This window comes from Dipteris shenzhenensis, chromosome 18, assembly GCF_047967505.1.
Source record: "Dipteris shenzhenensis isolate YYH24624 ecotype China chromosome 18, Dip_SZ_1.0, whole genome shotgun sequence".
NCBI classification, from domain to species: domain Eukaryota; kingdom Viridiplantae; phylum Streptophyta; class Polypodiopsida; order Gleicheniales; family Dipteridaceae; genus Dipteris; species Dipteris shenzhenensis.
The window spans coordinates 23546493-23571246 of record NC_141613.1 but is presented as its reverse complement, the minus strand read 5'-3'; the positions used below and the strand labels follow the sequence as shown (position 1 = coordinate 23571246).

Sequence of the window (24754 nt, the reverse complement as noted above, 5' to 3'; positions counted from 1 at the left end):
CAACCATGGAAGGAGTACAACACAAGCTCAGGGAGTTTGAGCCCTAAATAGCCTAAGCCTTGGAGGCACGAGGCTAACACAAGCACTATTTGGGAACAGGTTAGGAACACCTTCTAATTCCAGGTTTGTCCCAAGCACTCTAATATGGTTAACACAAGCGCTATTTCCACTAGTAGGGAGAGATGGAAAGAATAGCAATATGCCTTGGCACCCGTCAGGCCCAAGAGCCTTTTACTGTAAAGAGGAGACTGCTAAAAGGAAAAGGGTTGGCCCTCTCTTCAAAAGGTGACATGTATAAAAGGCCAAAGTGTTGACTTTGGTCTTCATTGTTGTTTGCACAAGTTTGAATACAAGCTCCCTCTTCTCTTCTAAGAGGGTTTTTGGTGTTCTCTTGTTTCCATTGTATTGCCCTTGTGTTTGCCACTCCATCCCCCTTCAATCACCTCTTCCCTTCTCCTTCTTCCTCCCTTGTCCCCTCTCTTCTCCCCTCTCCCCCTTCCCTCTTTCTCTCGTGGAAACACATTGCAATAATTCCAAGGCCGCTTGAGTGACACTTGCGGACGGCTCGTGCCTTGCATTGTGCTCTCACAAGGAGTAGCTTGGAGTGGAGGCTACATCAGCATCTCTTCAACATCCCCATGACACATAAGTCACCGTTGAGACCTACACAGAGGTGCAAGAAGAGAACACATTGAAATGAACATGAGGTGAAGGAATAGAACAATCAAAAGGAAGCCATGGAGATTATCAAACAAAATGTGGATTTAGAGCTTCACATTGTTTTCCACAAATGCAAATGTGTTGTACATTTTTTTAATCTCAAGGGGGATGGGAGGGATAGGTAATAGGCTCTAGGGAATTCTAGTATCTAACATACCTTTATATATGTATTGTAAACTAGAGAAAATGGTGTAATACATCGAGATATAGTGGGTGTGAGAATCGTTGTTGTCACGATTTGATTTGCTTCATGGGGTGTACATGTGGGCATTGTAAGGTAGCTAGAGAATGCGATGCAACAAGCATCGTACATTGAATCGGATGCTTGCCCATTGATCTTGTAGCTATACTCCTAGCTCTAATGATAATGAAGAGTGGGCTTGGGGTCCCATATGCTATGATGACAACTCAGTGTGGGATCCCCCCTATAAAGAAGTTTTGTGATCCTCTATTGTCTTAGTCCTTGTGATTTGCTACGAAAGACAAGTATCTTATGTCTCGTGACATCAAACACAAAAATGCAATGTGTCATTGGTCTATGTAATATATGACTTACCTTTCTTGAAGAGAGTGGTATTTGCCATGGATCTGAGAGTATCTAAGGCATCTTAGCAATATCTCCTCCTCTGTATCCACCTCTTTCAGGTCAGGTAAGGTGCAAATTTTCAACTCATGGCGGCATCCTATAACCTCAACCCCTTGCTATATCTCAATAAGATAGGTGGGATGCTGTTCAAAGCTACCCATGTGTATGCTTACAAAGTGTGTATCTATAGGAATACCCTTGTATGTACAAGGCTATCATTAGTCAAGTGAATATAGAATACCGTTTGGGTGGCATATGGATAGCTAGGAATACTCAAGTCTACTAAATGTACATGTACCATGGGTCATATTTAATAGTGAATACTAGTACGGCGGAGGTGATTGAAGGAATGCTATGAGAATGGAACCATTTAGTGGCATGTTCATTCAAGCATCTCTCATGGAGAGAGAGAGAGAGAGAGAGAGAGAGAGAGAGGGGGGGGGGGAGAGAGAGAGAGAGAGAGAGAGAGAGAGAGAGAGAGAGAGAGAGAGAGAGAGAGAGAGAGAGAGAGAGAGAGAGGAGTGAGAGAGAGTGAAAAAGAGTGGGGGGCATGGCCATGTGAACTATGGAAGTTTGCAGCTTTTATGAGAACATATAATATGATATTGAATATGCCCACACTAGAGACCCCTCTAAAACATGTCTATGAAGGATGCATTTTGGGAAAGGTGCACAGGAATGTCTTTCCAAGGAATAGATCACTTAGAGCCGTCAAAAAATTGCAGATTATATATAGTATGTTCCACTAAGGACATAATTCTTGGGAAAGAATCTGTACTTTATCACCTTTATTGTTGACTTTTCTAGATTTACATGGGTCTACCTTTGAAGGAGAAATCTGATGTATTTATGTATCTTTCAAAATTTTGTTACCACCAAATTGGTTGCAAGGCCTTCTCCTAAGAACTTAGATATGTGCTTGGAGACGGTGACTCAACGACTCTGTGAAGCACTAGTATCTCTCCCCATAACCACTTATAGTACGGCCCCCTTTCTAGTGCTTGCACTAGGATCCTCATTGCCTTGTCTGTGAGTAATTTTTGTGGCATAGGTGGAGGCGCTTGAGGGGTTGGAATGGTACCATATTTGGGTGGTCCTTGGGGTGGATTATAAAAGTTTATCTCCTAAATAGGGGTTGTGTTTGCTAATATTGGCCTCATAGGACCTAGAGCTGGCACCCATGGTGGTGGGCTCAGTTTTAAAGGCCTCACCGGCATCGTAAACTTTATTGTCTATGTTTTGATGACTTGCTTTTGCCATTGATGTTTCCATAAATTGACTATATAATTTATCATATGCCATGTTACTACATGCCATATTAATAATACATAAGAGCATGCTATGTCAATAGTCACTATGTCGGATCATCATCCCATGTCCGCACTTTGTAATGCCTCTTGATGAAGATCATCATTTAAAAGATTCTAAAAATTAATAACTTTTGAAATCTAAACTAAACAGCTTTTTCAAAGATTAGAATCCGAATCAACTAGATTTGTTGAAAGTTAGACTCCAAGGAGACCTTTAACCCAAGATTACAAAATTGAAGGTTCATGGACAATCCCTCCTTTTTAGTAAGAGAGAGCTTATATCACATGGTTGCCAGAACATTGAGTACACAAAGAAACTATTTTAGCAAAATTTGGCCACATCAACAATGGATGAAAAGTGGGAAATAAAATTAAATGCAAATGGGATCCAAACAAATTGGATGTACATAGAAATATTCATTGGTGGAAAATGACAAAAGTTTCAATAAAGAAGCTTATGTGGATGAGATAAAAAATATTCTATCGACCATGATTCAAAATTTTGGATGATGTGGCAAGCATTGCTGACATAGAAATCTTACCTAGGAACTTATTGACATGACACATTAGCTTACCATAAGTCATTCATGATGTGACATCTTGTGTGGGGCTCCTTACATGATTAGTCAAGTGGTAATAGGGTTTGACGACATAGACGTGACAGCTTAGGAATTTGGGGAGAATGATGATGTGGTTATTTTATCTACCACATGCTTTTCAGATGGACAATGATGCCAATTCTTTATGACTATTTGATGATGCCATGTGTTTTCCTTGTGTCTCTTCCTCTTCAATGCTATTTTTTAGAGGCATCTTAATTCTTGCATGGGGAGCTGCATACAAGGCTATGTCTAAGTAAAATAATGGCATTTTAAAAAAAAGAAGAAGAAAGAAACTGCCCAAAAAAAATAATGGCATTATCTTGTACCATTGGTAGTGTCCCCATTGAAATGCCAAGACCAATACAAGAATCTGAAGTGCAAGGAACTAATATCATTGGAGAGACTCCCATCTATGAGGGACTAGGAAAAACCAGAACAATAAACCTCACCCATGAAGGGGAGGAAGAGAAATTGGTATTCATTGGGAAACAACTCACACAAGAAGATGAAGCAAAGCTGAAAGCATTCCTAATGGAATACCGAGACTGCCTAGCATGGTCATACAAGGAAACGAAGGGAATTGCACTAGAAGTGGTAGTACATATGATACCTATTAGGAAAGGTGACCACCCTAAGGTATCTAGACCATATAGAACAAATTCAAAATGTGGCACCATGGTTTATGAAAAACTAGAAAAACTCTTGAGTCTTAGATGCAAGATTCATCTAAGAGATAGAGCACTAGTTCGATCCATACCATGTTGTTGGAATTATGCATAGTTACCTTCCCGCCTTGTCTAGGCACTCACGCATCCATTGGTTTTTAGTACTATGTAGGTGGGTTTTTTGGTATGTTCAACTCCCTGGCTAATACAAGGTGTGGGGGTTAAAGGTCACTGTGCCTTTACCCCGGTTATGTACAATACTCAAACACATATATAAATGAATGAAAAAGAAGATTAGGGTGTTCTGCACTCACCAAAACTTGTGTGGCTCTTTGATTCTCTCTCCCTCTTCCGTTCTTGCTTCCGTTGAGAGCACTCTCAACTGGTATCAGAGCCCCGGTGATCTAGTTGAGCGTGCGTGAATGCCTGGAAGCTCAGCAGCTATGTGGGAGAAAGGAGAAGCTATGTGGAAAGCTTTGTGGATGACTTTACTTGCATCCGAGTGTGTAGAGACCTTGGAGGAACCTTTGGAAAAGTCACTTTGGCTTTGCGAAGTGGTTTTGAGAGCCTGTTAAGTGTTTTCAAAGAAAAAGTCATTTTTTGAGCTTTTTCCTGTTTCGTTCGATGACAGAGACTCCGTATTGACTTGTAGAGGCAACTATTGCTTGCTTTTGGTGTCCACTTCACTTCAGGAGCTTGAAAACACCTTTATTCTTGAATCTGGGATCATTTCATTGGATTTCTGACTCACTGTGTCAATTCCTACGTTTTTCTACCCGGGTGTTGGAATTCAAGTTTGGAGCAACCATTTGCAGATCTGTCAGTTCCGGTGGACTCAGGAGATCCTAAAACCTCTATGTTGCTCATCATTCACACTCCGGTGGAAGGATTTGGGACTTGCAGGTCATATTCTTGGTATGCGCATCACGCGTGATCGGAGTAGGAAACACCTTTGGCTTTCACAGAAGGAGTATGTTACAAAAGTATTGCATCGTTTCAATATGGAGGGGGGGAAGGCAGTGAGTACTCCATTGCCTCCATATGTGAAACTAAGTCATACAGATAGTCTCAAATCAGGGGCCATGATGGCCAAGGTTCCTTATGCATCAGCGGTTGGGAGTCTTATGTATGCTATGATAGCTACTAGACCAGACATTGCATTTGCAATGGGAGTTGTTAGCCGGTATATGGCTAATCCAGGAAAGAGGCATTGGGAGGCAGTTAAGTGCATCATGAGGTACATGAAGGGTACCAAGGAGATGTGCATCTGCTTTGGTAAAGGAGACATGCGTGTACTTGGGTACACAGATTCAGACTATGCAGGGCATGTGGATAGTAGGAGATCTACTTCTGGTTATGTGTTCACCTTTGCAGGTGGTGCAGGGTCGTGGATGTCTCGCGCACAGAAGTGTGTTGCTTTGTCTACCACAGAGACTGAGTATGTTGTAGCCACAGAGGGTTGCAAAGAGGCTATATGGCTTGATCAACTCGTGGGAGATGTGGGGATTCATACAGGTGTACCGACATTGCATAGTGATTCCGTGAGTGCTATTCAACTAGCACGGAATCCGGTCTTTCATCCAAAGACCAAACACATTGAGGTCAGGTACCATTTCATCAGGGAGGTACTTGAGGACAAGCGCATAGAGCTTGTCAAGGTTCATACAGATGATAACCCTGCAGATATGCTGACGAAGAGTCTACCTAGTCAGCGGTTTAAGTATTGTCGTGTATTGATGGGCATTGGATAGTATGCTCACTAGTTGTTCTTCAAATGCTTCTCAACACCTCCACCAAAACAAACACCTCTCTTACATTTGAGATGAAATGCTTCCTACAAAGAGTCCAACTTTTTCCAATTTGTCGCTATCTCATCTTGTAGCTGTCTCTTGCATACCTCTTTAAATTCTTTACAAGCTCCTGTCACGACATACATATATGAATGATTCCAATGTCCTAGCTCCACCAAATGTTCTTGAGAAGGTTGGCATCACATCTTAACCGACTATGTCTTCTCCTAGATAGAAGCACTCCCTAGGACTTCCAAGCCAAAAACATTCTAGCAATAATATCTGAACCAGTATTATTGAGGGGAAACTAGGACAATTTGTTGTACCAATCTAGATGTCACCAAGCTTCAATGAGCATCTTGCCACTTGTCCACAAACCATGTCACAATCTCCAACCAATGATGAAAGCATTGCAACAACTTAGGCGTCCATTTACTAAGCAATGTTGTATTCCTAACACCCACATCAATCAAGCCTAAGCTACCTTGATTCTTGGGGATCTTCATTAGCCAAGGCACATAATTTAGTTTTCTCCTCTTATCTTGTTCAACCCTTAAGAACCTTCTCAAAAGTTTTTGGACCTTAAGAACCTTCAAAAGTTTTTGAAGTGTTAGATTGATGCAATGTAAATGGAAGATGGAGAAAGAATGTACCGAATCACACTAACAGATGAGAATTCCATCTAAGAGATATCCCTCATTAGGAAAAAAGGGAGCTCATTTTGGGACCCTGTAAGAAATTCACTATTTTCTCTTTTCTCTCTCTACAAAAGCAAGGAAATATGGATACTTGCGTGAGAAATGTCAGTGTGAAAAGGAATAAATATATTCTTTCACATGCTTTACATTCAATGTTCATATAAGAGCAACACTTTTCTGTGCAGAATTTGGTGATTCTGACACCAAAGGTGCCAGATCGCGTTTTGCTGCAAATCCCACTTTTCGACCTTTTTTGGCCGTTTCCGAGCCTCCGGATGTCCGATTCCAACGTTTTCAGTGCCGTTTTTGGGGTTTTGGGCCGTTCCGGACGCGTTCGCGGTGTCAGAATCACCAAATTCTGTACAGAAAATAAATTTTTAAAAGATTCAAATTAGATCACCTCATTAATGTGACATGCTTCTACGAACATATAGTACTATTTCTTTTTCTTATTTTCATCTTCTTTTGTTGAATTTTCAACATTACGTTGGCCCACTCCTGATTGGTTGAGAGCCTATTTTCTCTCTCTTCTAAAAGGCCCCAAAATGAGCTCCCTTTTTTCCTAATGACCAACCTCAAAGGTTTTCTTTTACCTCCTCATGCAACCACTCAAAGATTTTTTAAGGTGAGAAAGGACAGTCCAAATATCGGAGGATGAGATTATGTCATAAGATAAAACAAATAACAATGAGCTATAATACGAGTTAGAATGGGAAATTAGAGCTATAGAGTTTCCACCCTCTTCTAGCTCTCTTGAGTCATAGCTACAAAATCATTAGCAAAAACTAAGAACAAAACTAATTTCCACATGGAAAAACTAAACTTCAAATAGTCCCTAAATCTATCCCTTTCTTGAGTAGAGCAATCAAAGGGACCATATAGAGTGTGAAAAATAATGAGGCTAGGGGAAATCCCTACCTAAGGCTATCTTAGCGCAAACCTATAGCAACATTCCCAAACAGGGTCTGCACCATGTTTATGCACCATTCCTCAAATCCTAAACTATCTAGCACCAAAGCAATACAAACCCATCAAATACGATCATGGGAGCTATCTAGGTTAAAGCCAAACCTGATACACCTCTAGCCCTACAAGCAAGCATAGTCCAGGGAAGTAGAAACATTCAACACATTCTCAAAAATTTCATGACCTCTAATAAATCCGTTTGGCTTAGATTTAGTTTCTTGAGCTACCTCATCAAGATATTATCGACAATATTGAGACAACCCTATGTCGACAACTTGGGATTGAGGTAGAAAGTGACACTTATGGTTAACAATTCTTAAATCCACAGTTAAATATTTAGGAGCACATACAATTGGGATTTTACACCCATTGAGGGGCCACGATGGTTCGGAAAGGGATTATCGTGGTTCGGAAAGGGATTTTTATCAAACCAAAATCCACCTGCACTCAAAACACAAATAAGACCGTAGCAACAAAGACACATGCAAAACAAAGATTCCCCAAGTTTTGTAGCAAAAGAAATGAAGAACTTGTGGCTCAAAACCCCTTCAGATCAACCTGCCTTCTTGTAGGAATTATCCGACCAAATTCAAGTCAATGATTGCAACAACGCTAGTGACTCCATAACAACCAAGAGGGAGTGAACCATTCTAACTTGGAGCAACAAATCTCTACTTTGATCGGCGTTAAGCCAAAGAGGCTGTTGGAAGCTTCCATGAGGAAGCTTCGAGAAAGACACCTCAATTTGTCAAATAAGCTTATGTTAATTTTTCACGAACAGAGCCGACACAAAAACTAATGCAAATTTCTCAACATCATGGGGAACTATTGATTGAGAGAGAGAAAAACATATCCTATTTCCCATTCATCCTAAAAAGGCAACACCTAGCAATCTCACAACATGTGCACAAGAACACATCATCGATGTGCCCAAACTCAATGAGGTTCTTCCCCTAGAACGTACAAGCCTATAACCTACTTGGTCTTGCCACCTTAGGGATTGACAAGGAGCAAAGACAAGTTGCAGATTTTGGAGAAGAGACCTAAACAGAAAGAAATTCATCTGCATGCTAAAGTGACATGATGCACAATTCATAGCTTTACTACATTTATTTGGTGTGATGCCAAACCATAGCAGTCCTTGCTCCTGCGAGCTTCCCTCCCCCCCATCGCTATCGCTACCTCCACTCCCTAGCCCCCCCCCCCCCCCCCCCCCGCCGCGACCACCCCCGCCCCCTGTCTCTCCGCCCTCGCCTCCCGCTCGCTCTCCCCCTCACCCGCCGCCTCGCTCACCCGCCTCCCATCCCCCCGCCTCGCTCGCCCGCCTCCCATCCCCCGCCCCCTGCCTCTCCGCCCTCGCCCCCCGCCCGCCCTCGCTCACCCGCCCCCCTCGCTCACCCGACCCGCCCCCTCGCTCACCCGCCTCGCTCACCCCACCCGACCCCCTCGCTCTCCCGCCTTCCATCCCACTCCCCCCGTCCCCCGCGCCTTCACCCGCCACTCCGCCCATTCCGCCATTCCGCCCCCCCTCGCCTCCATTCCGCTCCCCCCCGCTTCCTTTCCGCTCCACTCGCCCATTCCGCCCCCCCCCCCGCCTCCACTCCGCTCCCCCGCCCTCCGTTTCACCCCTCCGCCCCCGCCACACCAACCCCGCCCCCCCCGCCCTCCCGCGCCACCCGCCTGCCCCGTACCCTTCACCCCGCCTCGCCCCGACCCCCCCCCCGCTCACTCACTTCGCTTCGCCCGCCCTTCTGCTTCACTTCTCCACCCCGCCTCCACCCTCCGCCTCCGCCACCATCCCTTCCACACCCAGGCGCCACCCTCCCGCTTCGTCTCCCCTTTTGGGGTGGCAGCCTGTTCTTCATCGGAAGCTTGCAGTTAGTCTTGGCGGTATGGCGGCCCCCTGCCCGGATCCGGAGGCCCAGTCGGACCCTCCCTCTCCAGATGCCTACCGCGTTATCCTGACAGAGCAACAATCATCTCGTGTGCAGGAGGTTGCCACTGACTTTGCCCGTACCTCTGTTTACGGTAGAGTCATTGGACACTCTCCCTCCAGAGCAGCCATCAGGGACTGGCTCCAGTCCACTCTCCTGCTAGAGGATGGCCATATTGAGGAGGTGGCCCTTATGGGAAGGGGCATCTTCTGGCTCAAACTCTCCAATGAGAAAGCTGCGAGCAACCTGATTGCCGGTTCCCCCACATCGGTGGATGGAAAGATTATCATGATAGTCCCGTGGTACCGTGGATTCAGCGCAGCAGATTTTGATGTTCGGTTCCGTATACCTCGCCACCCAGTGACACTAGTTTTTCCAGGGCTTGCTGCTGAGCTGCGGCCGATTGTCAGGGACTTGGGCTCCCATTTTGGATGGGTTATGCACGACACTTTCGCCGATGCGGTGACCACGACAGGAGCCCCCCGAGTCCGAGTGGCTGTGGCAGACCCTGCGACCCTCCCTGCAGTGATCGAGATTGTGACAGATGCCGGCAGCATCACCTAGAGCATGATAGTCACCGGACAGCCAGGTCAGTGCCTGAGGTGCCACGGCTTTGGGCACTTGGCGGCTGCGTGCCCACGCTTCGCCAGCTCATCTCGACCCCCCCGCCCCCGCCTCCTCCGCCCCCGCCCCCCCCCCCGGACAGTCACGTCAGGAGGAGCCGAGGCAGGCGGAGCCCGGTCCAGAGTTAGTGGGTGGTTGGACCGAGGTTAGAAGGAAAAGAGGAAAGAACAAGAAGATCTCGGATAAAGGCAAGGAGGCAGAGGTTACCCTTCCGGCAGCAGCACCCCAGAGACCTGACAGGCAGCCGCCCCGGGGACCTGGGAGAGCTTCTTCGTCGACGGCAGCCCGCCCTTCACAGCCTCAGATCCCCCTCTCTCCCGCTCCCCCGCCCCTTTCCACTCAGTCCCAGTCCCTTCCCCAGTTTCCCCTCCCTTCGCCCGACCCGCAGCCTCAGCCCCCGTCTCTTCCTCAGTCTCCTCCTCCTCCCTCTCAGCCCCAGCTCCAGAGGCGTCCCCATCCCCCCCCTCCCTCCGCTCCCCTCGACTCCTCTACAGTGTTAGCTGCACCTTCGGCTTCCCAGCCGAGGGCAGCCCCCGCTCCGCCTCCTCCACTTGCTCCGCCAGTCGCCTCCGTGGAGCTCGAGTCGCCTACCCCTCAGCCTCCTCCCCCTCCCCCTCCCCCCCGCTGGCAGGACACCCGGAGTCTACACCACCACTGGAGCAGGCTTCCATGGCCGCTAGCCCCTCAGTGGCAGACTCTGATGGGTCTCAGCTTCAGGAGAGAGCGCTTCCTCGAGACTTTTACAGATCTGGCCCCTGGGACTACTTGGACGTGGCCGACCTTGGGACCTTCCCGGCTTATCTCGACATCAGCATCTTCCTGCTCCGCAAAGGGGCGGATGGGAAGATTGTCGCCTTGGCCCCTAGGGATGGCCCTAGCTTCGCCTTCACGTTCCTCAGCGATGGCACCGAGACCTGGACAGACGACTCGGTTTGGGAGGCGCTCAGAGAGCAGACACGCCCAAGTCTGTTCCTGGATAGGCCCGTCCGGTGGGCAGCTTCTCGAGACTCAGTGGTCCGAGGGCGATGTGCGCCTGCGGTGGCGTTGCGCCGCCAAACGCTTCCGACTGATTGTGATCCTCAGGCCTACCCTGTCATGGCCTCTCCCCCAGGATGTCAGAGCTTGGTCCCATCAGAAACTCCGAACCTTCTATGGGATGACCACTTCAGAGATCTCGAGCTGGCTCGAGAAAGCATTTGTTCATGGCACCAAAGGCCTCTCGCCTTTGTTGAAGGTGTTGAAGGACGGGCAGGACGATCCCGTCTCCCCCTCCAAACCTTCTCATAAGCGGCAGCGCCTCCATTCCGACATGTCTGATTCTTCATCGACTTCGACCGCGAGCAGACAGTTGTTCGCAGCTCCCCATCCCTCTCCATGAGCCTACACCTCGTATCCTGGAATGTGAACGGGTTTCACTCTTCTGGCACCCGTGGTCCCAGGAAGCTCATTTTGCGACAGGAACTTCAGCCTGCAGTGATTGGTCGTTTGGATGTACTTCTGCTCCAGGAGCACAAGCTCTCTGCGGCTCATTCCCGTAGCTGCGGGAAGGTTCTCCCTGGACGTTCCTACACTTACTGGGAGCCCTCGATCGGCGCACAGGGGAGGAGTGGGGGTGTCTGTACCTCCGTGTGCGAGCAGTTAGCCCAGGGAGTTTTCGATCATGGCACGTTGATCCCAGGCCGAGCCCTTTGGGTAGGCCTGGATTTGGAGGGATCCAAAATTGGAATACTCAACATTTACGCTCCTACAGACCTCCGATGCAGAGCCACTTTCTGGAGGACACTTACAGGGATTCTTCCAGACATGGATTCCTGGATTGTTGGAGGTGACTTCAACAATCTGGAGACATTGGAGGACCAGCAGGGCAGAGGTCCGGAGTTCACAGGTATGGCTCAGGCAGAGCAGTCAGCTTGGGACTCCTTCATCTTCGCGACAGGAGGTAGGGACAGTTGGAGAGACCCGTCCTTCCGGCGTTGGCACGGGAGCCTGGACTTCTCTTGGGGCTTCCGCAGGGAAGGAGGCAGACTCCTGGAGAGGCTTGATAGATTCTATGTCAGTGATTGGGCCATCAGTAGAGGCGGTCAGGCGGGTATAGTTCCAGGGACGACACTTTCCGACCATGCGCCGATACTCCTCTCATTAGATTCGGCAGCCCAGACCCTTCCCCCCCGGTCATGCAGGATTCCCGATTCCATTTTCTCGAGGGAGGACGTGCGTAGCAGTATTTGCAGTCTTTGGGACAGAGATTGGGGGGAGTGCACGGATTTGGTGGACTCAGTTGCGCAGGCTCTGCAGGAGTCCAGCCAGATCTGCCAGCTAGCAGCCCTACAGGTTCGACAGGATTGGTGGAGTAGAGAGAGAGCTCTTCGGAGGGACCTCGCCTCCATTCAGCGACTCCAGCAGGCTTCCCCGGGCTCGGAGGAGCTTCGGATCCAGGCCCTTCGAGCCAGAGCCCTCCTGGAGGAGACACTCCAGCGCCGCTCAGAGTTTTCCTATCACGCCTCTCTCTCCTGGGCCCGGAAGGGTGACCGGATGTGCAGGGAGTTCTTCAGGATGCATGGCCAGAGAGCTGCAGGTGATCAGCTTCGGAGTCTCAGGACAGCGGATGGTCACATCGTTACGGATCCGGGGGAGGTCCTGGGGTTGGCCACTGACTTCTACAGGACCCTCTTCCAGCAGGAGCCGCTTGCCCCTCGTGCTAGTCGTGCCCGTGAGGAGGTGTGGAGGCACATTCCATCCCTGGTCCAGCCTAGCATGCAGGCGATGTTGGCGCCGTTTACCTCGGATGAGATGCTGGAGGCCTTGATGGCTATCGACGGACAAAAATGCCCAGGAGAGGATGGGCTTCCCCGAGCATTCTTCACCTCCTTCTGGGACCAGATCCATCAGCCCCTCCTTGCAGCTCTGCAGGGGTTTTTCAGCAGTGGTTTGATGCCAGAGAGCCTCTCTTCGGGACTGATTCGCCTCATCCCGAAGGGAGGAGATAGACAGGAGATCCGCCAGTGGCGTCCGATCACTCTCCTTACTACCGCCTACAAAATCCTCGCCAAGATGATCAGTGCCAGAGTTCAGCCTCTACTCCCAGACCTCATTCATGACACTCAGACAGGCTTTGTCCAGGATCGCAGTATCCTGGATAATGTCTTCACCTTTTCAGAGGCGGCGGAGTGGGCTCAGCACAGTGGATCACACCTTGCCATTCTACTTCTCGACTTTGAGAAGGCCTACGATCGCGTGGACTGGTCCTTTTTGGAGGGGACTCTGGAGCGGCTAGGTTTCCCGGCAGGTTGGATTCAGGGTATCTCAGCTTTGTACAGGACAGCGTCTAGCAGGGTCATCATTGGAGGCAAGATGGGTGAGCGCTTTAGCTTGGAGAGATCAGTGCGTCAGGGTTGCCCCCTTGCTCCTTACCTGTTTCTTTTCTTCGCCGAGGCCATGACTTACTACCTTCGGGCGAGGTCTACCAGGATCCAGGGGGTTCACCTTCCACTTCGGGAGGACACGGAGCTTCTGGACTCGGAGTACGCAGATGATACAGCCCTTTATGTCCAGGACGATGAGAGGATGCTAGAGAGGGTGCGGATGGCCCTGGAGGTCTTCTGCTCGGCCGCTGGTGCGAAAATCAACTGGAACAAGTCAGTTGGATTTCTCACAGACCCTGGGGCGTGTTCTCAGTGGGGGCGATTTCTGGGTTTCAGATGGATTCCACGGGGACAGACAGCTAGATACCTTGGCTTCCAGGTTGGCCTAGACATCACGCCAGCTCAGCAGTTTCTCCCGGTGCTAGACTCCATCCGACGGAAGCTGGCTTTCTGGAGCACTGCTAAGCTGTCTCTTGCAGGTCGTGCCCTGGTAGTTAACCAGGTCCTTCTAGCCACGACTTGGTATGTGGCTTCCTGCTGGTGCTTCTCGAGATCCAGCGTGGCACAGCTCAGGAGGTTGGTTCGGAACTTCCTTTGGTCTGGGGAGGATGGTCTTAGAGATACCAGAGCCAGGGTTGCTTGGCAGACAGTCATTCTTTCGCAGGCTGAGGGTGGCCTGGGGGTTATCGATCCAAAGCTTCAGAGTCAGGCCTTGTTAGGCAAGCTTGTCATCCGCGGTGACCTCGGGGGGGCAGACGTGGAAGACGTTACTTCAGCAGGGAGTAGGCTCTTGTGTCCCGCGCCGAGGTGGAGTGGCTACCGTCCCTCAGGTGGATCTTCACTTCTGCCCCGCTCACTCAGCCCCGTTCCCCACTCGTTCGTAGCCTCCTCATGGTTTGGAGGCGGCTCCGTCTCAGTCTCATTCAGTCCCAGCCCAGCTGTCAGGAGGAGATCGATCGCCAGCCGCTCGTCTGGAATGGGCAGGTCAGAGACGCCGAGGGCCTTCAGTTGGGGGAGAGATCACATATCAGGTGGGACGGCTGGATGAGGGGGCCAGCCCGGTCCCTTCGAGTTTGGAGGGATACGTACAGACATCTGGAGATGACTGATCTTGCAGACGCAGCTGGAGGTGCACGCGGAGTCCAGGCGAGACGCACGGAGATCGACGGAGCGATCCCAGCCGCTTGGTTGGCTCCACCTGAGCCTCAGGTCCTCATGCCTGGAGACACCCGCTGGCTGGGACAGTTCACCCCCCGTGGCATCCCACTGGTGGTCGCAGGACGTTTGGATGACTCCTCTATCGCCTTCTTCGCGGTTTCAGGGGATGGACGACTCAGGAGAGAGGATGCGCTCATCGACCCCCTACTCCCGTGGCAGAGGGTTAGGGTCGTAGGCCTTCTGGGGAAGGTCTGGCGTACCGACCCTAGTATCGAGCAGGACCAGTTGCAGCTTTGGCGTCTTTGGCTCTGGGAGGGGCGGGCCTTGTCAGAGCTTGAGTGGGACCCAAGAGAGTGGTGGTGGCCAGAGATTGTGACAGGACAGGGGCCGACTTCCTTCTTCGCTTACAGCACGACTCTGGGCAGGCGAGTTCTCGGGAGGATGCAGAGCCGCCCCCCCACCCAGCGACCTAGCTGGTACGCACAGGGTATTTCCAGGTTCTTTTTGCAGGCATTCTGGAAGGCCTTGTGGGAGAGCTGGCGGCCGCGGAAGATCTCATACTTCCTGTGGCTTCTTGCCCACAAAGGTCTTCCAGTGGGGAGCTGGTTGAGGCAGATAGGCCAGGACGGTTGCTGTCAGATTTGCCATGCGGATGAGGAGTCACCAAAACACTGCCTGTGGAGCTGCACGCGCGCCCAGGAAGTGTGGAGGTGGACCTTCGGGCTTCTTACTCGCGCAGCACCAGAGCTAGGAGTGATCACTTGGGGCGCGTTCTGTTGGTGTAGCACCGCACCTGGTCTTCATCACTTGTTCGAGGCATGCCAGCAGGACCCCACTTTCCTTATCACACAGGGGACGTGGGGCCGCTCGAGGGTATCCCACAGCACCTAGCAGAGGCTGATACAGGAGTTCGGGAGAGGCAGCCAGTCTGGGAGATTATCAACAGCATTACAGGATGGCACATCTGGACCTCGCGCTGCGCGCAGATCCTCGGTGGCACCTCCTTATCGACTGCCCAGATCATGGCGGAGATTTGGAGTGAGATTATTCATACCCTCAGAGGCCAGTGGGACCAGATTCAGGGAGACTCCCGGGCTGGTCAGGAGAAGCGGAGACGCTTCCTCCAGGCTTGGGACACACAGAGCCTCTTCTTCGAGCAGACTACGCAGGGCCTTCGGTGGCACTACTCACCACCCCGATGGCTGTTCATTCACACTCAGCATATCCCTCCGTGAGAGTATGATTTATTATGCTACCTTTTAGGGCTGCGTCCGGTTTGTGAACGCAGCCCGTCAGCTATAAGCTGACCTCTTGTATGTTGTTCTCGAAGTAATATAATTAGCACTGTTTTTTCGGCAAAAAAAAAAAATTTTGGTGTGATGCCATAAGAGAAAACAATAACAAGGAGTTTTATCTATCCAAGAATCCAACAATTAAGAGTTTCTTATGGATGTATGATAAAGCAGATTCTCACCACACAGATTTATGACAAATGTTGAAGCGAGATGACACTACTTCAGACATACATTTCAATTTTTTAATTCAAGGCTAACTGTCAGTCATGTTTAATTTAGCTCTATACCAGCTATGCAGCACTCTGTAAATGTTCTGATACTTGATGGGTCAGTATTGCAAGCCTTTGGATTCAGGCATGAGAAAAATACTACTTGCTGTCTGTATCTTGGTCTGCCTCACATGCAGCGGAGAAAAAGAAAAGAGGAGGCCCAAACATAGGGGGAGTAGGGGCTTTATTGGCAGAAACTGTCATTCCGAAGAGCTTCCATCTGCCTATTGCTGCTTTATCTTCAGTTTCACTTTTGTGATCAGATTCATTATTCCAACGTTTCCATGGCTTCAACAAAGCAGCCTCTCCATGAGTAGATGTAAGCAAGCCCAAGCGTGGGTAAGGATGTAAAAAAGAACCTGTTATGAAGACCATAAAAGTTTAATTAATGCAGGTTTTGGAGCATAAGAACACAAATTTACAATGATTAAAGCAAAGAACCACTAGAGTTGAGATAATGAAATTGGCAGACACTCTGAAAAACATACTGGCAGATTCAAATCAGAGACTGAACTGCCACACGGGATGCACAACATGGAAACGGCATTGCTATAGAAGATCAACACAGGTTTCTTTCAAGATGGATTCCCAAAAAGTTTTACAAAGAAAAGAAAATCATAAGACAATCGTCAAACTAGTTTGCAGCTAAAGAAAAGTCCGAGGCAATAAAGCCTAGAGGGAGTGTGCATCCACTCCCTTGTGAAGTTTGTTCCTGTGACCATCCTTGGAGGTCAAAAGGGAGGGTGCACGTTCACTACGCCTTTCTTCCCCCTTGTAAAAGGGCATGGTTTGAGGTTTGCTTGGCCATTCCTGAGGCTATACCTTGAATCCCAATGCAGTGCAAAGTTAAGCGATCTGGTTAACTCGTCACATGCTGCATGGGCAGATGGTCAGTCAGTCAAGCCAGCATACTTCCAAGAAGACCCTCCTCACAGGGTGGATGTAAGTTTGTGTGGCTGTACTACTGATGGTGTCTTTGAATTTCCACTTTGCTCAGGAGGAGAGTTGAAAACCCCACTTCCAAATTATAACAAGAGAGAGACACACATACGTATTACAAAATATAGACTGCAGGTTATGATCCTTGTAAATGAGCTTATTCTAAGACTCAACCCTGCAACTATTAGAGGAAACATCATATGCTATTCTTCTGCACTCGCATTCCAGAACTCACCCTTGCTCGTTAAAGCTTTGGCAGATTCCTTCCACACATCAGCCATTGCTTTTGGAAACCATGCCATTTTATTATTGTTATCTCGTATGCTGACTCAAGTTCCTGATTTTTCCACGAGCTGTTGCCTTGTTGCACGTAGTAGCTATCTCTGATGTTGCTATACACGTGATGTCTCTTCTATGCCTGTTGCAGCTCACTTGTTGCTGCAGACAATGTTCTTTCGCACTGATGCACCTTAACCTGCAAGACAAGGTTCACATAAGACTATGCTGCAACAGAATAAAGCCCCAATATCACAGTTCTATAATAATATTTCTTCCAGCTTAACTCCATCAAACCCACAAGTGAACATAGACAAGAGGAATGCCAAATTTTGGTTTAGTTTTGATCCCTGCTCTTTCCATTCTGGTCCTCCCCATCGCAGCTCCCCTCCACAGCTGGAGACACCTCTCCATTATGCCTGCCACTGCCAGTCCATTGTTATCCAGCCCGATTTCTGGGCCGTTAGCACTTGCTCACAGGCAGCACTCTCCATTCTCCCAGACAACAGCCTTGTTACTGATGTCCCAACAGACTGCCACCTCAGTATAGCGTTGAGGCTTCATCCACTCTCCATTTCTGGGCTGTTAGCACTTGCTCACAGGCAGCACTCTCCAGTCTCCCAGACAACAGCCTTGTTATTGATGTCCCGCCAGACTGCCACCTCAGTATAGCGTTGAGGCTTCATCCACTCCGCTCACCTATCATGAGGTCAACCAAGTCAGCAGAGAAGACCTCCTACAGCTCCACACGTACAAGACCTAACTAGCACCCCATGAGCGTTCGGTAAAACTCAGCACCCCATGAGCGTTTGGTAAAACTCAGCTTCTACAAAGATCACTGCTTATAAATCTTGAAGGAGGGTTTTGCCGATCCACCTGGCTATACTCCTGAATACATCTTCCACATGCAATGAGGATCTCGATTGGGTAGTTCCAAGTATCCTCTACTGACTATGTACTGAGATAGGACGGGCAGAGGGAATTCCACATGAGAGGTGGATCTACATGTTATGCGATATGCAAGAGATTGAGGAAGACTAGCACTTTGTATCCAGATTCCTTTTGTACTAGGAGATTTGTGGACGGCACCACTATCTATTGAGGCCTTGAGACCCTAGTGACAGAGAGACTGCGGAGAGAAGAGCCCAAGAGGGCCCCTCAGAGCCAGCCAGAGGACGATCGGGGACTTCTTTTCTAATGACTCGAGTCAAGGGCAGTAGGGGACGCAACATATAGTAGAGACCCAAAGAGTACAACATAAAAGACTCGCCCTCGTATGGACCCTCGTACGAGGGCTGTAGGCATCTCTTTATATTCGACCTTGGGAGACAAACCAATGCCATGACGGTAGCACTCGTAAGACCTCTCAGAGATTACAGAGGAGGAGAAAGGGGCCAACATATTGATCAGGTTGCACACTAGGAACGCTCTATTATTGATTTCCTTAATCGATAAGGTCAGCCCCAGCACCAAAGCCACTACCGGACGAGATCATCTCTTCTATCCTTTCCCCGTTGCCGGATCTGATCGGATTACCGACCAACAGGAATACCTCTCCTTTTGTCCTTTGCATTTGGATACTCTCCCACAGCAACATCACAATGTATTTCTCTATTTAGTTTCTCATCTGAAAGCGGATGCCCACTTTAGTGGCTCCATCCCTTAGCTATTATTGTATCTGACCCTTCGGTCTTTCAAAACGTTAATAAACTCTCTCTCTCTCTCTCTCTCTCTCTCTCTCTCTCTCTCTCTCTCTCTCTATATATATATATATATATATATCTTGCAAGTTCTCAAAGATACGGGTGAACCTAGATGAGACCAACGTGATGATCATGGAGAATTAGAACAAAGGATGAAATTGGAAAATAAATGCACAAAGATGCATATATGAAATTGGAAAATGAGAAAATTCTTTTATTTTGTATTGCGGTGCCGCCAAGGCCTAGCCAAGGGTTGGACTCATGCACACTCACACAAACGCACCCGCCTTAACACCAAGCTAGGACCCCATAGGAAAACTTAGTACAACTAGTTGTTTTGTATGGCTATCAAGCATGGGGACCCAACATACATGAGAAGCATGGAAACGAATGAATATATCCTAGAGAGTTTTGTAGTTAAGTAAATGGGAGAAAAGTACAATGTTGCTTGCAAAACAAGGAATTCTCCCTCGAAGGAGGAGCATTTGGCCCATTTATTGACTCTACAAACAAAGCGCAAAGATGGGTCTCAAGTAGGCTCCCATGAAGGACTCTCGAAGCAAAGAGGGGCAAGGGTGGTATTCAAAAGGGGTCCAAATGGTCCATGATTCTTCATGGAGAAGGAAACCACCTCCAAAATGCCCATGCATAAAAGACAGATGATATGCAGAGTACGACTCTGATCTAGAAGTAGTGGGGAAATATTAGTCAAGAAGAAAGGATCTATAAGCTATGCATAACTGCATTGGCAGAGGATGAAGCTCATTAGAGGGCAAGGATGGCATAAGAAGAGGCCCAAATGGTTCATGATTGTTTATGCAGAACAAAACTATTGGCAAGATTCTTGGTAGACGGATTAAATGGAGAGGACAGGGTGGGAATACGTAGAGACATTGGGGTGAAATAAGGACGCTCCCTCTCAGTAGACCTGTTTGGGCTATTCATAATGGCATAGTGGAGCAAGAGTCCGGATTGTTGGTTATGCCCTTACCATGCGGAGGACGTGGTCCTCCTTACAAAAGGTGTAGTATTATGGGCTATTTAGAATGGCATAGTGGAGCAAGAGTCCAGACTGTTGGTTATGCCTTTACATGCTAGTATATGCAGAGGATGTGGTCCTCACAACAAAAGGTGTATTCTCACAGAGGCACTTCAATGCACTAATTTCTTTGTCATTTTTCAAGCATGCGAGTGAGGTCATGGTAATGCAGATCCATCTTCCAACCCTGTTAAGGTATCGGATGTGCTGACATCGTGCTTCCCCTTCCAATAGTAGCATGCCTGTTTCAGGCAGAAGTCTATATCAACATGTATGAAACTCTCTCATTTCCCAATTCCTCAAGTGTGCCTTTGTGCAATTATTCTAGAGGCTGAAAAGAGCTTGCATTCCACCCACAACTCCTTTATCGACACAGGCATTCCAATTGGGAACGCCTGCCAAGTCAAAACCTTATATTTGAAAGTAAAGTGGACTTCTCCAACCCTTCACTAATCCATGATAGACAGGAACACCTATCTGAAAATATCTCCCTCTTTAAAAGGCACATGATATCCACCGATCACGTGACCTTGAGGTTGAAGTATATGAACAAAGGAGACCCCAAGAGAAGACAGCATCTGCGAAATGTGTCAAACAGGAGGATCAGCACCACGCCCTGCTCGTATGAAGCACATATGAGGATATCAGAGGAAAACACAGGATACAAGCTCTAGCACCCAGAGATCTAAGTGGCCTTCTCTAACAGCCAGCCAAGCAATTATCTTAAACACAGGCATGCACAAAGGTATGGTTGCCCTTGTAGCTTCTCCTAATACTGCCGCCACGTCCTTTATGGCTCTGATCACCTCGGCCATACCATCGTAGAGGCACACCAGCCTTGTACGAAACAGAGAACGCAGGCAGCATGAATAGAGGCCCCTACATTGCAATCACAGAAGGGTACGACGCGTCGCTCCAAGCAGGAAGGTCGTGGACTAAGACACGGGCAGGGGATCTCAATGCAGGTGGGTGTGGGCAGAGATAAATCAATCAACGCTGGCAGGGGAAAAAATACCTGTAAGCAGTTAGAATTTGTGCGTAGAACGCTGGGAAACTGGTGGTGGTGAGGTGAACACCTCGAAATTCTCCCAAAATGCTCTTGCTTTTGGTGTGTTGAGTGCGATTCTTACATTTGCGCTACTGAATGGCAATTTACACGAGCGCCCAAGATTTTTCTAGAAAATTCCCAAGCCCACTAGAGGATTTCCTAACCTAGCGTAGCCAATCTTAACCTCACCTAGCCTAGCCTAGCCTAAGAGCTCCCTCCATCACCCATGAATGTGCCTTCCACCCGTCTCCATGCAATAGTTCAACTGCAATATGTTTTTTTGGGCCTGCCCCTGGGCTAGGCCTTAAGCGATGGTGATTTTTGTAAGAAGTGAATCCCATTATAGTAACTTCGAAAATTTGGCCGTCATTTTCTCCCCCTCTCTCCCCCCCTCCCCGCCGTTCAGCCCTCCCCCTCTTCGCCGCTCAGCCCCCCCCTCCTTCGCAACCCCCCCCTCCCCACCGCTCAGCCCCCCCTCCCCGCCACGCTCATCCCCCCCTCCCCGTCGCGCAGCTCCCCCCCCCCCCGCCGCTCAGCCCCCCCTCGCCGCCGCTTAGCGATTTTTGTAAGAAGTGAATCCCATTATAGTAACTTCGAAAATTTGGCCGTCATTTTCTCCCCCTTTCTCTCCCCCCCCTCCCCGCCGCTCAACCCTCCCCCTCTCCGCCGCTCAGCCCCCCCCTCTCGCACAACCCCCCCCTCCCCACCACTCAGCCCCCCCTCCCCGCCACGCTCAGCCCCCCCTCCCCGTCACGCAGCTCCCCCCCTCCCCGCCGCTCAGCCCCCCCCCTCGCCGTCGCTCAGCCCCCCCTCTCCACCGCTCAGCCCCCCCTCCCCGCCACGCAGCCCCCCCGGCCGCTTAGCCCCCCCTCCCCCACCGCCCAGCCCCCCCCTCTGCCGCTCAGCCCCCCCCTCCCCATCGCTCAGCCCCTCCCCTCTCCGTCGCTCAGCCCCTCCCCTCTCCGCCGCTCTCGCAGCCGCTCCCCCCCCTCTCGCAGCCCCCCCTCCCGTAGCGCCGCTCTCCCTCTCCCGTAGCCTCTCGCAACCCCCCCTCCCGTATCTCCGCTCTCCCTCCCCCTCTCGCAGCCGCTCCCCCCCTCCCCCTCCCGCAACCGCTCCCCCCCCTCCTGTAGCTCCACTCTGCCCCCCCCCCTCCCGTAGCTCCACCCTCCTCCCCCCCCTCCCACTCTCCCTCCCCCTCTCGCAGCCTCTCCCCGCTCCCCCTCTCTCCACTGTGCCCCCCCCTACTGTAGCCTCTCTGCTCTGCCCCCCCTCCCGTAGCCTCTACGCCACCCCCCTCGCTTGCGCTTGGCCTGCTACCCCGTGGCAGCAGGGCCCTTGTCTGCTGCAATCCTTGGCTTGCCACTGGCCTTGCGCAGGCCTGCGCACCCCTACAGCAATGCTGAACAAGATCTGCCTCTGCAGGAAATCGTGCACCTGAACAAGTCCTACAATGGCCCACAAACCCAAACAGTCTCCGAAGCCAATTGTGGGAGAGATCACAAAGCGCATCTCCAGGAGTGGTTTAGCAATTGACAGCCAACCAGCCCTGAAAACATCGGGTGCAATGGGCACCAATGTAGTTCTTTCTCCCACAGCCATCATCTCTACTCCAACCATCGCCTCCCCCACCACTGTACCACTCAGCCTGCCCCCCACAGGAGAGGGTCACAGTTCGTCACCCCCCACACAGCTCCCTTCTGTCTCCACCACTCTTATGTCCCCCCTTCCCCTCACCCAGCAGCCTTTCTCCACTCCTCTGCCATATACAGCCATCCTATCGCCCACGCCCCCTCAGCCATACGCCATGTCCCAGTTCGCACCCTCCCGGGTCCCACCTGAGACGATAGATTACATCTTTACGGAGCTACATCGACTACGGGATCATACAATAGCACAAGATCAGCTTATTCAGAGCATGCGCCAGGACATCACTCACCTCCGTCAGGAGGTTGTCTCTCTCACTGCTACAGTCACAGCGGCCCCGCGCACTACACCAGAGGTGGAGGAGCGAATCGCTACCATCCAGACTGCTATTGCGGAGACTACCAGATGGGTGGACGTTGCGAGACGGGCACCCAAAGGAGCAGTCTCAGCCACCATCGCCGAGCAGGAACAGAGGGCCAGTAAGGCTCTCAACATCCGAGTACGAGGTATCCCCCACGCAGATTCACTCACCCCCTTAGCAGACGCGACTGCTTTCGTGACCTCTACCCTCAGCCTTGTCGAGCATGGGATTGAGCATGCATGGCGCACAGGACGGGACCCCACGCGCCCACAGCCACTCATCATCCGATTCAAGGATACTCAGGCTCGACTTGCAACACTCAGGCAGCGTGCTACACTACGGGACCACCCTACTATCTTCATGGATGAGGATCTCACACCTATGCAGGTGGAAGAGCGGTGCACCCTGCTTCAGCAGCGAGATGTATCCCGTCAGGAGGGGAAGTGGGCTGTCGTCCAAGATGGCTGCCTATTAGTTGGTCCCCGCCGCCGAGCCCCACCAGGTACTCCAGACACGGTAGCAGACTCCCCCCCCAAATAGGGAGACATGGTCTATGAGATTCAGACTCAGCACACAGTACCCTTGGCATGCACCATATGGAACTGTAATGGTACCCTATGGTCTGGACCCTGGGAACTTCTCAAAGTCATACACTGGACGCGACATCGTTTTCTATACAGAGACACATGAGAGCCCCGAGCGCCCTCTCCCCTCGGTCAGTGGCTATACCTGGGAGTCAGTATACCGTGAGGAGACCAAATATACTGGGGGGGTCCGAGGGTCAGGTGGAGTTGCAGTACTCCTTTGTTCAGCGCTCACGAGCTTGACATCCGTGGTTGGACGGGATGTCCATGCCCGTTAACTATGGCTCTGATTTCGACGCCCCTCCACATGCGACCTCTTTATTGCAGTCTGCTACTTTCCTCCTGAGACATCACATTTCGCACTGATGCTTCGTGAGGATACGGGGGTATCCCCCTATCTAGATCTCTACTCAGACATTGTGGAGTTCTCCAGATGCAGAGAGGTCCTCCTAGTTGGGGATTTCAATGCAAGGACAAGTGCACATCAGACATCACTCCTGAACTTCCACTCAGATCCGGTCCTATTACCTGAGATGGACACAGAGGACTCGAGCTTCCCCCGCTCCTCGGCTGACAGTCGCACTCCCGTTACTGGGTATGGGCAGGCTCTTTTGGACCTTGGACGTATACATGATCTGGTCATCTACAACGGACTAGACCGGTGGCCTGCCTCCTCTGGGGTTTCACATGTTTCCCACATGGCGGAGGAGCCAGTGTCGTCGACTATATCCTGGGATCTCCTGCTTTAGCCTCACAGATCACTGATTTCCGCACTGCACCCTTACCCCCAGGAGCCGATCACACTTACCTGTTCTTTCATATCCTTGCATCCCGAGCCCCTCCCAGCCACACCCCGCACTACACTACCTATCATGATATACACTTCGATCATAACCTCTCACCTGATTACTCAGCCCATCTAGCCTCCCTCCTCAGACACATAGACACCATACCCTCTCTAGATCACCGAGCCACCCTTATCACCCACTCCCTTCACAATGCAGCCCGCCACATCTTTCCTTCCACTACTCGGTCCACCCGCCCTCCACCCGCTGGCTCCACCCCTTGCAACAGCTGGTATGATGACGAGTTCAAAGCATTACACCACACACTCCGACTCACGACCTAGCGAAATGCTAGGGCCAACCCATGTCTCACCAGGGATTATCGTCGACTAG

At 50.2% G+C, this 24754-nt stretch overlaps 1 protein-coding gene and 1 pseudogene across 2 annotated transcripts; one reads left to right on the top strand and one right to left on the bottom strand.

Annotated features, from left to right (window-relative positions):
• Nucleotides 1–15801: 15801 nt before the first annotated feature.
• On the bottom strand, nt 15802–21098 carry LOC147890974 (uncharacterized). 2 transcript variants are annotated; one of them, XM_087389920.1, is made up of 3 exons: nt 20952–21098; nt 17154–17393; nt 15802–16338 (listed from the first exon to the last, which is right to left on the bottom strand). In XM_087389920.1, the coding sequence occupies exons 2-3, from the start codon at nt 17218–17220 to the stop codon at nt 16079–16081; spliced, it is 327 nt and encodes a 108-aa protein (XP_087246046.1). In that variant the 5' UTR covers nt 17221–17393; nt 20952–21098; the 3' UTR covers nt 15802–16078. The 2 variants fall into 2 exon arrangements, with proteins under 2 accessions (XP_087246046.1, XP_087246048.1); XM_087389922.1 differs by having other exon boundaries at nt 21013–21096.
• A 2440-nt stretch (nt 21099–23538) lies between these two features.
• LOC147890973 (uncharacterized) overlaps nt 23539–24754 on the top strand; it is a 30531-nt pseudogene continuing 29315 nt past the window's right edge.

Bases quoted from the DNA above. Each gene is read 5' to 3' on its own strand.
- LOC147890974 (XM_087389920.1), bottom strand. From the start codon at position 17,220: ATGGCATGGTTTCCAAAAGCAATGGCTGATGTGTGGAAGGAATCTGCC. The intron at 16,339-17,153 runs GTGAGTTCTGGA...TCTTCATAACAG, and splicing joins CAAAGCTTTAACGAGCAAGG to GTTCTTTTTTACATCCTTAC.